We start from the raw sequence: 13,337 nt of genomic DNA, 5'->3' as shown, positions 1-13,337 counted from the left end.
GGCTCGTCCCTGGGGTCAGCCTGCCCTCCAGGCGGGGGGCGCTCCGAACGAGCCCCCTTCCCCAGGCCGGGGACGTGCGGAGCCAGTCCCGTGCTCCGGGGCAGCGCACCCCCCTTCCCGCCGCCGCCCTCAGGCTCTCGGCGCCCTTCCCGCCGCCGGTCCTCCGTGAGGGGGCCCCGGGCCTGCGGCCCCTTCTCCTGCGGGCGGCCGGACACGGGGCTTCGCCGGGATCCGCCCGGTGCGTTTGCCGGCGCCTCGCCTCACCGCCCCGCTCTCCCGGCCAGGCCCCGCCGCGGCGGGAAGCGCCTCGGGCCCGGCGCCGCTCCGCCGTTGCTATGACAACGAGAAAGCGCGGGCTCGTAATCCCCGCCTCCCTTCCCGTGAGGTCACGCTTGCTTCCTCCAATCAGCGTCCTGTTTCTTCGTGTGCTGGCCAATGGGAATGAACGTGTCTGCCCGACCCTCCTCGTGGAGGCCGCGCCGCACGTGCTCGTGGTGATTGGCTGTCGTGCGCCAATGGGAGGGCGGGGGCAAGCGGCGGCCGGCCAATGGCGAGGGGAAGTGGTCCGGCCTACCCCGCCCAGGGTTGGCTGCGCCTGGCGGCCGGCGCCCCGCCCGATTGGCTGCTGCCCGGAAGAGGGGCGGGGCGTGGCGCCGCGGAGGAAGATGGCGGCCCGGCGGGGGCGGTGAGCGGCCCGGGGCGGGGGGCGCCGGCCGTCCCGCGGGGCTCGGGGCCTCCCGCCAATGCCCTGGGGAGGCGGGGGTGTCCCCCGGGGTGCGGGGTCCCTGAGGGGAGGCCCGCGTCCCCCCTCGGCACCGGTGGTGAGGGGGGGAACGGCCGCCCTGGGGGGCCCGGGCCGCGGGAGAGGCCTGTGCCTGCCGCGGGGTCGGGGCGGGGGAGGTCTGCGTCCCCCTGCGGTGCCCTGGGCGCTGGGACGGGCTTTGTCAGGCCACCGGCGCCCGCGGGCCGTGTCCTCCCTCCGTCCGCCCTGCGCACACGCTGCCCCGGGGGCTGCGCGGCCGCGTTCCCTCGGGGTCCGGGCCCGGGCCTGCCCCGCAGCGCGGGGAGGGGAGCGCTGGTGGGTGCTTCCTCCCGCGGTTGTGGAGCGTGGGCGCAAGGTGCAGACACTCAGGGGACGGCAGCAGGGCTGCTGCTGCTCTCGGTGCCTTGGGAGAAGCGAGGGGTGCCCTGTTTTCCTACAGCGTCAGCTTAACGGGGCTCAGGTGTCGGCCCCGGGGGAAACAAGGACCTCCTCCTGCCCCACCGGACACTGGTGCACAGGAATGGGTAGCGGGTGGGTCCACAGCAGGGCTCCCAAGTTGGCAGAGTGCCCTGGGGCAGAGGTGCCCGATTTCCTCCTGCGTTGATACCAGAATGGGTCACGAACCATATGTGTTCCCAGAAGCGTGTGTGATGGTGAGGGTAGTTGCTAGCGTTAGATCTGGGCTACGTTTGTTTCCAGAAACGTTCCCCGTGTGCTCTGTAGAGCTCTTTCTCTTCCTGGGTTCTTTTTGTGGGTGCACACGCTGACGATTTCTATCATCCTCGTTTCCTAACAGTTCCTCTTGGTGGTTTTCTCCTCTATTTCAATGCGCCTGGCCAAAGATCTCCTCTCCGACTGACATCCCCCAGACTCGCCTTCTCCAGCATGCAGCCGATACGATGGGGAAGTCCTTGTTCAGACCCCACGTATCAACCCGAGTCTTCATTGTCTGGAAGTTATTTGGCTATCGCCCTTTTGTTGCTGCCTTCTGAATAACTGTGTAATAAGCTTTGTTGTGGAGCGTGGGAGGATTCCTCATGGATACGCAAATTAATGAAGTGCATATATATGTGTACACAGCAGAAGTTACTTTAAATGTAAATCTGCATAGTAATGGTCCATTAAGCTAATTTTAAAGACTTTTGCCTTCCAGATTGCTTGCTGTCGCTTTGAAGCGGGGAAGCCGCGTGCTGTGAAAGGGGACCTGGCTCCTCCTCTCCGAGTGCCGCAGGCGTCGGCGGCGGCGAGCTCCGTGTCTCTGGCAGTGAAGTTCAGCACCGTGTTTCACTTCTTCGTGACCTCAGCTCTTTCTGTCTTTCAAAAGCATGTTTTTTCTTGAGAAGTTTAGGCCCATTTAATCCTCGAGTTGATTAGAAACTCTTTAAACCCTCCTCCTGGCACGTTATTTTTGGATTTGTTCCTCTTTCTCATTTTACAATGGTTTATTGCTCGGCGCTGAACTGTCAAAACGCCACCAGCGGGGTGTACAAGAACAGTACCGTCACTTTCTATGGTTTTCCTTTACAAAATCAACCTCTTCTGAAGCAGTGGATTCACAACATGGGCCGGGACATGGGAACACCTTCCAAGCATCAGCGACTGTGTTCAAAGCATTTTGAGGACAGTTCTTTTGAAATTGACCCCTTAAAAATTAGAAAAAACAGACGTCTGCTGAAAGAAGCTGTTCCCAAAAAATTCATTTTGGGTGAAGATGGAAACTGGCTCGTTGGCACACCTCGAAGTTTCTGTGCTGGGATAAGTAATAAAACTCGAAAACGAATCCGGAATCCTGAGCACTCAAGGGTAATTAAGATGTTTGCTATTGCATTTACTGCCCTTAAATTAAGAGAAGATTTGCATGTGAAGCACTTCAAGGAAGCAGCAGTAGGTGAAACATGCTATGTGGCAGTAAAATGTTACCAGCGACGCAGTGGGTTTCATTTTTCTCCCCGTAATTGTGGAGTGTGGAGGTGGCACTGGGAGGTCGGTGACTGGGGAAATTAAAGGCATCCTGGCGCTCTTTGTGCTCAAATTCCAATTTTGTGCCTAAATGTTAGGGAGGAAATCTGCTGTTCGTTGGAAATGCAGTCCCGCTTCATGCTGTAAAATGGATTCGCTCCCTGCAGACCTGTATTTGTACGCGACAGTCCCCATGCTTGGAAAAATTTCCTTTAGAGTCGCCGAGATGATGTGTTGGTGGCACGGTGCCCACGGTGTGGGTGTTTGGGGCTGAGACAAAGGCTTAACTGCCGCTCAACCTTCTCCCCTGTGTATTTAAGTTGGATTGTGATCCCATCTAACGACAAATTAATGAAACTTAATTATTTCTCTTGGCAGCGGATTTGTACAGTTGGGTTTATACATGGCGCAAGCTGCAAAACACCTGAACCAGTGAGATGTGCGTTAGGTTAAAAGGCAAATTGAAGCCTATTCAAAGGCAAGCACATACAAAGGCAAGCACATTATACCTCCGTAGGTATAATGTACGGATACAAAGTATGTACACAGTACGTACCTGTACATTGCAAAACAGGCAGTAGTCATCTCGTCGGTATTTGTGGGGCTTAATTTTTTTGTTTGTGCTAACTTCTATTATTAGGGAAGAACTCTCACAGCCAGATGTGACAGACTGCGGCACTGCCTCAGGGCTTATTTAAAATACACTCTGGAGTATTGTCTGCTTGTCTGTGAAGGGAAGAGCCAAGTTCCCTGATGGGGCTGGGTATCGATGGTGACCACAGATTTGTTGTTTTACGACTAATTGTTGACCCAGTCGTTACAGAGTCATTGTTTCAGTTGAGTCGCATTATTTTTAGGTAATTTTACTCATTCTGAGCTACGTACAGAAATAACAGTAGAAGATTCCTATATAAAGCCCTTAATTAATGTGCTGGTTATAGGTAGCATGGGCATCCGTGACCACTTGTTTAATGCTGTTCGAAAAAGAGGGCTTTCAAGGATGTACGACTTGCCGATGGCAGTGACTGTTGAACGCTTTGGTTTAGGTCCCTGGGACGTTTGATAATGCTGCAGCCCATGAGGGGAAGAACTTGGAAGACTGGCAGAAAGAACTTTACAAGAAAGTGATAAAGGACAGTTATGAATCTTTAACCACGTTGGGTAAAGGTTAGTTTTTCCCTTTCTCGCTGAAGGCTTACGGATCTGTGCTGTTTGTGGCCTGTCTCTTGTCTCACAGTCACTCCTCAAATCCTTTGATTTCTAGCGGATTAATCTTTAGGTACTTCTGAATCTTTATGAGAGAAGACAACCTCCACCATCTTTTCTTTAAAGACTGGACAGTCGCTTTTCTAATGCCTCCGCGACTGCTGCCTCCCTGCGCTCTGTTGATGTCAGAGTCTCAGTCTGTGCGCGGAGGTGACGCCTTGTCTGCGTGATACGGGTAGAATAATAGAGAGTGAAAGGGTCTCCCCGGGTAGAGGGGTTTGGGGCCTCTGACGGTGCCCCTGGTAACGCACGTGCGAACTAAAACGAGGAACAAAGGAGGGTGGGAAAGGTTTAGATACACGAGCTCAGGAGCTGCAGTGACACCCGGTATCGTGGATCCTGTGGACTTGTTAATTCTAGTTGAGTTGCGAGTATTTTCATCATCCCCAAATCCTGATGTGCGTTGGGTTTTGTGATTCACTGAAGAGTATTGATCTATTTTGATGCAGAAATAGTCAAATAACATGAATGATTAGAAAGTAGAAAAATGAAGATGTCTTAGTGATTGGTTTTTAAGTGCCCAGCTATATGTTTGTCTGAAGTCATTGTTTTTTAAATGTGAAGGTGTGAGCTTCCACTGGGTGCTCGGCTTTCAGGTAATTCCTTGGATTAACAGAAGAAGAACCTGCTGTAATTAGGGGCTAAAAGTGCATTTGCTTGTCCTCTGGGCTGGAGGAACAGAAGCGCTGTGATACCCCAGGAGCCTCAGTTTGCGCTTTGTGCCACTCTTCAGTTCTGTTTAAGAAATGCTGATTTAGCCTCACCTCCTTCTGTTGCTACTTCTGCACTTTCAAGTTTGAAATTACATGAAATAATGAGACAATGTCATTCCACTTTTTTTTTTCTTTACATACCTTCTATTTTTTACAGTAGAAAAGCTAGAGCCTGCAGATGGCTGCCTCTATTTTTCTTTTTTTGTACAACTCTGATCTCTTAACAAAGTATGTGCTGTGCATGGCATGAGGAGGGATTAGCTGGGGGAAAATAAGATCGTGTATCAGAAAGGCAGTTAGGACTGAATCATAACATACAGCACCGGACAGCTGGATTAGGTGTTAAGGCTGTAATCCATTCGAGACCTTCCACTTTTGAACATTTAGCTCTTCAACCTTTGGATATAATTTCTGGAATACTTTAAAAATTGGAAAACAAATATTGTCCGCCTGCTTCCCAGCCACCCTCTCTAGATGCCAGAGCAGCTGCATTTGCTGTTGCCTCCTCTTTGGACCTTTCCCTGGAGTAAAAGAGACAGTGGGTTATGCAGGTGTTTGCTAGAAAACAGCATCACAAAGTCTTTTCTTACAGTTCTAGGAACAACTAGAAAATTGTTGTTCTTTCAGAAAGCAAAAGGCGGTATTTTTCATGTAAATTAACAAAAATGTTACCAAAAAAAGGGGCATAAGTAAACTACAGGGCTCAGAGAGGTAAAGTGAACAGGCTGACAAAAAGCTATCTGCAGCACTGGTCTTTGTGCAACGTATCCTTTGTCTACATCTATACAATTAAAGTAGGTTAGGAAATATCTTTGTAATAATGGAAAAAAAAACCAGAGGAAAATAATAACCATCATTTCCATGTTCTGTTCCTTTGCAGACTGTCCTGTTCCCAAAAGCAATATCCAGACAAGAGAAGCGCTGCATGTCAAGGATCAGCGGGATTTTGAGGAAAGGGAGATTCCTGCGAGTCTTACCACAGGTGCGTGGTGGTCTGAGACGCATCAAAAATTAAACTGGCCGCACGTTGAAACTGCACGGGCTTGTAGGATTAAAGGGAGGGAGGATTCTAGTGTATCCCTGCTTTTTTTACCCAAAGCTTGTTTTCTTTGTATGGAGGTAGCCACGGTGAATCAGGAATTGTTGTTCTTTGGAGATTTATGTCGTACCACGTCAGATAAAGGGAACATTTGGAATCTTTCTGTTCCAGGCTGCGGCAGTACTGTGATCGGACCCGAGTTGCCAAGTCATGCAAAGAGTTCAGAAAAGACAGAACTGTATGGATTGTCCTCAGGAGGATCCCGAGACCTGACTTGCCAAATTTCGGAGAAGGGGGTAACACCTGAGAGTCGTCAGAATTCAGCAACAGATCAGGCAAATGCCACGGGAAGCAGAAGAGGTAACAGCTCTCCTGAGGAAGGGGAACCTAATGAATTCGAAGAGATCCTTTCTTATCAGAAAACCCGTGCAGGAGAAAGACTGTATGTGTGTACAGAATGCCAGAAGACTTTTAAATTGAAAACTGGACTTCTAAAACATCAGCAAATTCACACCAAAAAGAATCAGGTGTTGTCGTACATATGCACAGGCTGCGGTAAAAGCTTTGGTCGCCATGCAGACCTGATTCGCCACCAGAGAACTCACACAGGGGAGAGGCCTTACAAGTGTACGGAATGTGAGAAAAGTTTTATGGAAAAACCGAGACTCACTAATCACTTGCGAACTCATAACGTACACATGTAATCAGCGTGCCAAAAGCTTTCCTGGGATAGATTTTCCCTTCAGTTATCAAAAAATCCCTCTCCATCCAGAGGTGATGGCTTATAGTCATATATTGATTAAAGGGAAACTTTAGGATAAGAACTGAATCCAGTTCAAGCATGAAAGGCATCTGGTTGGTGCCAGCCTAATAGTGGTTGATTAGGAGCTGATTTTAATTAGCAGCTAGATGATTCATATCTGGGAGGAGGAGTTGTATAGAGCAGCATTGACTGTACCAAAAGCATTAATAAAAACCTCTCCTGGCGCACCAAACAGCGCGTGCTAGAGAATGTCTGTATTAATGCAGAAAAATGCTGGGAGTTCTTCAGGAATGAGAAGACTGAGAAACCGTCACGATGAGAACAGGGTTGTCCGCAGAGCTGTGAGCAGGAAACGGAGCTTCTAAGAGCGTAGGTTAAGGTGAACGGTTGGGTTTGATGTAAAAATAGCAACCAAAAACCAAAAAGTTAGTTCAGCAGTTACAGTCGGAGGACAGCAGCGGTGGCAGTGAAAGCACTGTCACATGGAAATAATGACCAGAATCAGTTGCTTCAAACATCTGTTTACTGGGGGCAAGATGCCATTCCAATTTCTGAGATTCTGGAAAAGAGCATGGGTATATTCTTAATGTATGTGCAAAGTATAGGTAGCAATACTCCGTAAACTAAAAAGAAAGCAGTGGCTTTGGCTGCAGGGACAAGATCAGCAGCCAGGAGGGGAGTCCTGCAGAGACAGCGTCTGTAGATCACGCATCTTCTCTCCACGGGCTGGTGATATTCAGCATTTTTGCTTATTCCAGTTGAGTGCAAAGAATGAAAAAGTCGTGTTACCTCCAGTCCCAGCGCCTGCTTCGCAGTGAGCCCGTGAGTGAAGTCGATGTCCTCAGCTTCCCGTGAGGAGCAGTAGAGCAAGAAACAGCTGGTGCTGTGGTGGAGTTTGATAACTTCTGAAGGGGATTGGGGCCTACACTTGGCCCCAAGGGGATCCCTGCCCATCCCAAGCATGGGAGTAATGTCCAGAAAACTCTTTTATCACGTTATTTCCTTCTCATAATTGCCCTGGGGACAGCTTTTCTTTTATTCTTCTCCCACGCAGCTTAATGCCTTAGTGGTCACAAGTACGCTGCGTGCTCCTGAATGAGGATTCTTTGGAGCGAGGCGATTCCTCGTGGAGTGAACCCTGTAAAACACCATCCTACCAAAACTGTGGTTCCTTCTGTGAAACAGCTGAAGAACGGCTGGAATAGCGGGGCTGAATCTGGCGTGTGGTCGTACGCCTGCAGCGGCTCGTTCAGGAGCTGCTGAAAGTCAATCCTGGATGAAAGACCTCGTGTAGGAAGCTCTGCCTCCTTCCCCCACTCGCAGGCACAGAGCTGAGGAGCGTCCGACCAGGCAGAGACGGTCGCTTAAATCTGAGACTTTCTACGCACTGAAATACAAATAATCACCTTGTTTAGAGGTTTATGTGGAGACGGAGATTAAACGGAGTTAGAGACGGAAAACCACGCAGGCAGTGTGGCTGTCCGAAATGACGACAGTGCGTAGTGTTTCACTTGCTCAAAATGCTGAGCGAGTCTTAAAGAACAAAATCAGGCAAAAACGTTGAAGAGGTTTGGTCATAAAGCTAGGTGTCTCCCACGTGCGAAGCACTGAAAGATTAGCTCTCAGGTTAGCAGCGGGCAGAGTGAGGGTGAACGGCTGCAGGAGGCGTGGTTGCTGTCGAGCGTATTCCGTGCTCTTGTTTGAACAGTGAAGGTTCGGATGTGCAGGGGAAATCCGGAGTCAGGCCATATTGAAATGACTTGTGTCCTGAGACACGGGCGACAGAAGAACCGGGAACGGACTCGGTATCTGTGATTTGGTGGAAACTTCTGTGTCAGTTTTCTTTGCCCTGTAAGCAGAAGGGCTCTGGTGTGGCGGGAGGGTTTCTCCCGACAGCCCGACCCTCTCGCCTGAAACTCAGAGTACGCACAGAGAGAAATGCAGCTTCTTACAGCGTCTCACTGCGCCGGCTTGGTGAAGGGTTCTCTGCTTAGGATATAAAAAGTGCAGAGATGTTAATACAGAGATCCAGCTTAAAAAAACGGTAAGTTTTGTTGGTTTTGTTTCCAATATAGACCCTCCTTCCCACTCCACTCACGCTAGTAGGAATTTTGCCTTGATTGAGCCTCGGCTTAGCCCAAAACAATTAAATAGTTTATGTGCGAGAGTAACCACGTGTTGCTGTTAGAAACTTCAAAAACAGTTATTTCTGAAGCTATATTTAAGCGTTGTGTTTCCAGTCTCCGTGGAAAAACAACACTAAAACCTAAAACATTAAAGATTTATGCCCAGTGCTAAGGGATGTGAAACATTCATGCACAGAGGTTACTCGGGGCATTTCTGTTCCTTCTACATCCAAGGAGCGATTCACTGTAGAGCGCAGCAGCCCGTTTTCAAGACGACCCGAGTGGTACGATGCCCTCCCGCGGGTCCACTTTTACAGTGCATCTCTTCGGGTATCCTGGGTTATGATGCAGCGTCGTCCCCCTTGTCACCATACCTAACTAACCTGCACGATGGATGTGCTGCTTAAATTTAAAAAAAAGAAGAGAGTAGCATAAGGTAAGCATCAGGAAGCGCAGCGATTTATCTTATTTATCCTAATAAGATTATTTACCTTATTTATCTTAATAAGATGATTTATCTTATTTATCTTAATAAGATAAATCATTATCCCAGGCCAAAGCTTAGGCTCAGGGAGAGCAGAACAAACTTGACTGAAGCGGGGAAAGCATCGGGTAATCCGTTAGCGCAGCGTCTGCTGGGGCGCTTGGGAAGTTGAGGTGGGAAACGAGGGGAAGGGATGTAGAAACTCGCTGTTCCTCACCTGAGTCTCTTCACGGGAACACAGATGGGAATTGCGAGATTCTCTCAATTCCTCTCTGGGAAACTTTGTTTTAATTCTCTTGTAGCAGGGAGAGTAAGGGTTTTTCATAAATATGTTATTTAATAAGAAACCTAAGCTGAGAATCCGTGCACTTGCCTTGAGAAATAATGTTTGCGCAGTGGGAAATACAAGCAATTGCATAAACTCTTGGGTTTGTGGAGGGGAAAAAAAAAGTCAGATCTTCAGCAAGACAGGTTTTCTTTAAAGAGAATTTCCAACACATTTATTTCTTTCTTTACTTTTAAAAAACTTTAGGTCATGTTTAATCTGCAAATGTAAAGCCCGCCCTGCTATTTACCACCTTGTCAGGACTAGCGGTGACGGAAACACTTCTGAGAATAAAACACTTTTAGTTTTAAGAGCCCCCCTATTCTCTAAACGGTAGAAACAAGGTGCGGACGTAGCACGTGAGGCTTTCCGCCCTTTCTGTTTTAATTACGCTTTATGGATCGCCATCTGAAGCGTCCTCTCCCATTCTGTTCCCTTCCGTGTGCAAATTTAAGAGAGGTCTGGTATTTCATGATTAATGTTGATAAAAGACTATTTCTTTTTAAAGTTTCTCTGTACTTGTCTCTCTCTCCGCTTACCCCTTCAGATGAAGGGTCTCACCTTGCCTGTTCGATTGGTGCCTCATGGGCTGCGGGAGCTGCCGCCATGCAAATAGACACAAAACTACAGAAACTGAGCACTTTCTGGGAAGAGATTGTCTTCCCTTCTCGGTGTGGCTTTTTCGTAAAAAGCGATCAAAAAAAGAACCCCTTTCCCAGAAAGCTCCATCTGCTTTTCTGTGGGGTTGGCCTTATCTTGTTTTTTGTGCATAATTCCTACCCCATCCCAATGGAGCCGGGCTGTGCCCACGCGTTGCATACCCAGGCGCTTCCCGTTGCCCCAGTTTGGAGGCAGGACTGGAAACGGTTTTGCGGAGGGTGCCTGGGAGACATCAAGCGAAACCGGTAAGCGGCGGGTTCAAAGCAAAGGGAAGGCGGTGGCTCTTCACGCAGCCGTTAGTTACGCTGGTGACCTCCCTGCAGCGGGATGCTGCAGGTGCAGGGACTTCACGCTGGTTCAGAATCAGCTGGATAAATTCCCAGAAAGAAAAGAAAAATGGATAGAAACTCTAAATACAGAGATGCCACTTCTGCCTCAGGATGTCCCTGAGCTGCAGGGTGGGGGAGAGGCTTCAGCGTTAGTACTGCACCCTCGCTGTGGTCTTAGGCCCTTCCTAAGCGATGCCTTGGCTGCTCCTGGGACGGGTCTGAGCCCGGCTGGATCTTGGATCTGACCCGCTGCGGCTGGTCTCGTGGAATTACGTCCCTGTGGGACCGTTCAGGTGCCCGTGGAGGGACATCGGGGAAGAGGACGCGGGGAGCGAGCGGCGGCGGGGACGGGCTGTGTGGGTGCAGCGTCCACCTCGAGGCAGCCCCGGGTCCGTGGCAGCAAGTGGGCAGCTCTTGAGCTGTCGTCCCCAAAATGGGCAAAACTCGCCCAGTTCCTGGAGATGCTGGGGATGCGCCGGTGTGGGACGTGGCGTCACAGCCCGGGCGTCCTGCACCGTTCCCGGCCGGCAAGCGAGAAGCGCATCGTCCTCCGGGGCTGGGGTGCAGCTCGGCCCACACAGAGGGGAGCGATTCCTCCATCTCCCAACCGCTGGATCCCACAGGATGCTCCCGGCCCCAGCACCCCTCACTCCTCCTGCATCGGACCGTGCTTTTAATCCCCCACTGCTGCCAAATGCTGTCCTGGGTGATCAAAGCTTCCCCTGGGAGGGCTTGGCATTCCCAGGGAAATATTACCTGCGTGGTAAGAGACACTTGAAAAATCTCGGGGATAAAACAAGCAAAGCCTGCCCGAGCTGACACCAGCTGAATCCATGGCCAAGAAAAAGAAACCCCCGCGTCCCAGCAGATATTTTACATTTCTTCCCAGTGTTCCCAGCACGGGAACTCCTGGTCTGCTCTGGCAGCGGACGAACACTGGCTCAGCGCCGGCTCCGGGCTCAGGGAGTCTCCGACCCGGGTGAGCCATCGTGGGCAGCGCTGCCTGCTGCTGCCTGGCTCTCAATTTAACCTGCAGTTTTATACAGCGCAGGAGCAGCCGTAACCTCAAATCTCACCAAAACCGTGTGCCAGCAAGAGGTCTCGTGGGAGGAGAGGCTAAAACGAGGGGCTCCCTGCCCTGGGCGTGGGATGCTGGGTGCCCCAGCCCCCCCGCACCGCCCTCCTGCGGGGTCCAGGGAGCCTTTTTGGTCCTGTGCCCTCGCAGCGGCGGTGGCAGCGGCGGCCTTGCCTGGTGGGTGTACTTAAACACGGCAGGGGAATCTCAGAGGGGATGCCAGAGACGCAAACCCGCTGCAAGCAGGGGGGGATTTCAGCAGCCCCCAGGGACCAGCAGCAGTGACACAGGGGGTCCTTCCTCTCACCCATCACTGAAAGGGCTTGGTTTTGTACCCTGCTCTCCGAGGGTCACCCATCCTGAGCAGCTTGGAGCAGGTTTTATGGAGACACAGGGGTTTTTATGACCAAAACCACTGCCAGCCACGGCGACCGCGCAGGTCCCTGCTGTCTCCTGTACTTCGAGGTGTCAGTTTTGCATGTGTTCATCACCGTGCCTGCTCCCCGCCAGCAAGGACCTGCCGCTGGAGCTGGTGAGAAGGTGGGAGAGCGGCTGGTCCCCGTCCCCAGCCGGCAGGGACAGCCGTGCCCTTCAGCAGGAGCTGGCTCCTTCCCACCCAGAGCTGCTGGGTGCGAGGGGATGGTGGGGAGTGAAAAAAAAAACAGTAAACTGCCATTATTTGCTGGTTTCCCAAAGAAACGGGGCTTTACGTGACTGTGCCGTGCCTGTCTGCTGGTCCCCACCACCCACCGCTGTCCCCTGGAGCCCTCCCGGTCCCCCACCGTTGTGCCGGAGGTGCCGCGTGCCGAGCGCCAGGCGAGGGGGTGCAGACGAATCCCGGTGCCTTTGGGACTGGGGTGGCGAGGGCAGCGCTGGACGGGCGGCAGCTCCGCACGCCTGAGCTGGTTTTGTTTTTTTATTTTGCCGAAGACCATCGTTTCCCACCCCGTCCCCTTAATTGCGTGGAGAGAACGAGCTCCCCAAAAAGCTGCTTAAGTGGTTCCCTTTGGGGTCCCTACCCCACCCCCCCCAGCTTTGGGAGCTCCCCGGCCCCCGTGGGGCATCGCCAGCTGCCCACAGCTCACGCCTTGGGCTGAGCCTGTACCCCCAGTCCCAGGGGACACCCGCGTCCCCCAGCCCGGGGCAGGGGCCGGAGAGCCCTCATCCTGCTCTGGGCACCGGTGGGTGCCAGCGGCCCCAGCTCGGCCCCGGGGGCACCGGGAGGGCGGTGGCTGCGGGAGCCCCTTGGGCGCTGGGGCAGGGGTGTGGGGATTTTAGGGGGCTTCAGGTGCCCCAGCTGGGGGACGCGGCGCTGGGGGGATCGCGGGAGCGATGGCATCCTCAAGCGAAATGGCTGCTCAGGCTCCCGTGACGCCTGCTCAGCCCGTTAACCCTTCTTGTCCCACCGCCCTCTCTGCCGGGAGGCTGGGGCCGTCCCGCTCCACGTCCGGCAGCGGGGACCCCCCGCCGTGGCCCACCCGTACGGGCCCTGGAGCACCGAGGTGCCGGGGGAGCTTTTCCCGGGAGGTTTCTGTGAAGGCAGGACCGTAACGCTTTTCCCTGGTCGGGCACCAGCACCAGCCCCCGGCGCTGCTAGACCAAAGGGTCCCAGGGTTGGGGACCCTGGGTGAGTGGGCAAGGGGGTCCCCCAAGGCCTATACACCCCCGCACATGGGTGTCCCATCCTTCCCTGGCCAGGACGGGGGTCCTGGTGTGGGTGGCCGGGTGCTCCCCTCCCCGCACCGGGCACTCACCCCGCGGCCCAGGCTCACGACCCTCTGGTGTCACCGGGTGTTTGCCGGAGGGAGAAGGGGGGTCCCAGCAGCACAGCCCAA

General features: G+C 52.6%; 1 protein-coding gene across 6 annotated transcripts; it reads left to right on the top strand.

Annotated features, from left to right (window-relative positions):
* The first annotated feature begins 631 nt into the window (after positions 1–631).
* Positions 632–10,077, top strand: LOC140648649 (uncharacterized). 6 transcript variants are annotated; one of them, XM_072854990.1, is made up of 5 exons: positions 632–685; positions 1,917–2,566; positions 3,769–3,889; positions 5,582–5,683; positions 5,912–10,077. In XM_072854990.1, the coding sequence occupies exons 2-5, from the start codon at positions 2,201–2,203 to the stop codon at positions 6,442–6,444; spliced, it is 1,122 nt and encodes a 373-aa protein (XP_072711091.1). In that variant the 5' UTR covers positions 632–685; positions 1,917–2,200; the 3' UTR covers positions 6,445–10,077. The 6 variants fall into 6 exon arrangements, 5 of the variants coding, with proteins under 5 accessions (XP_072711091.1, XP_072711090.1, XP_072711093.1 ...); XM_072854989.1 differs by having other exon boundaries at positions 642–685; positions 1,560–2,566; XR_012041307.1 differs by lacking the exon at positions 632–685 and having other exon boundaries at positions 777–2,566; positions 5,912–8,547; positions 8,864–10,075.
* Positions 10,078–13,337: the final 3,260 nt, after the last annotated feature.

Source organism: Ciconia boyciana, chromosome 2 (assembly GCF_034638445.1).
Source record: "Ciconia boyciana chromosome 2, ASM3463844v1, whole genome shotgun sequence".
In the NCBI taxonomy this organism is placed as follows: domain Eukaryota; kingdom Metazoa; phylum Chordata; class Aves; order Ciconiiformes; family Ciconiidae; genus Ciconia; species Ciconia boyciana.
This window is presented reverse-complemented; position numbering and strand designations above follow the sequence as displayed.

What these genes read in the sequence shown, in the direction of transcription:
- LOC140648649 (XM_072854990.1), top strand. Translation starts at nt 2,201, where the DNA reads ATGGTTTATTGCTCGGCGCTGAACTGTCAAAACGCCACCAGCGGGGTG. An exon ending in TTTAACCACGTTGGGTAAAG is followed by an intron (nt 3,890 to 5,581) that starts GTTAGTTTTTCC and finishes GTTCCTTTGCAG; the next exon opens with ACTGTCCTGTTCCCAAAAGC. An exon ending in TCCTGCGAGTCTTACCACAG is followed by an intron (nt 5,684 to 5,911) that starts GTGCGTGGTGGT and finishes TTTCTGTTCCAG; the next exon opens with GCTGCGGCAGTACTGTGATC.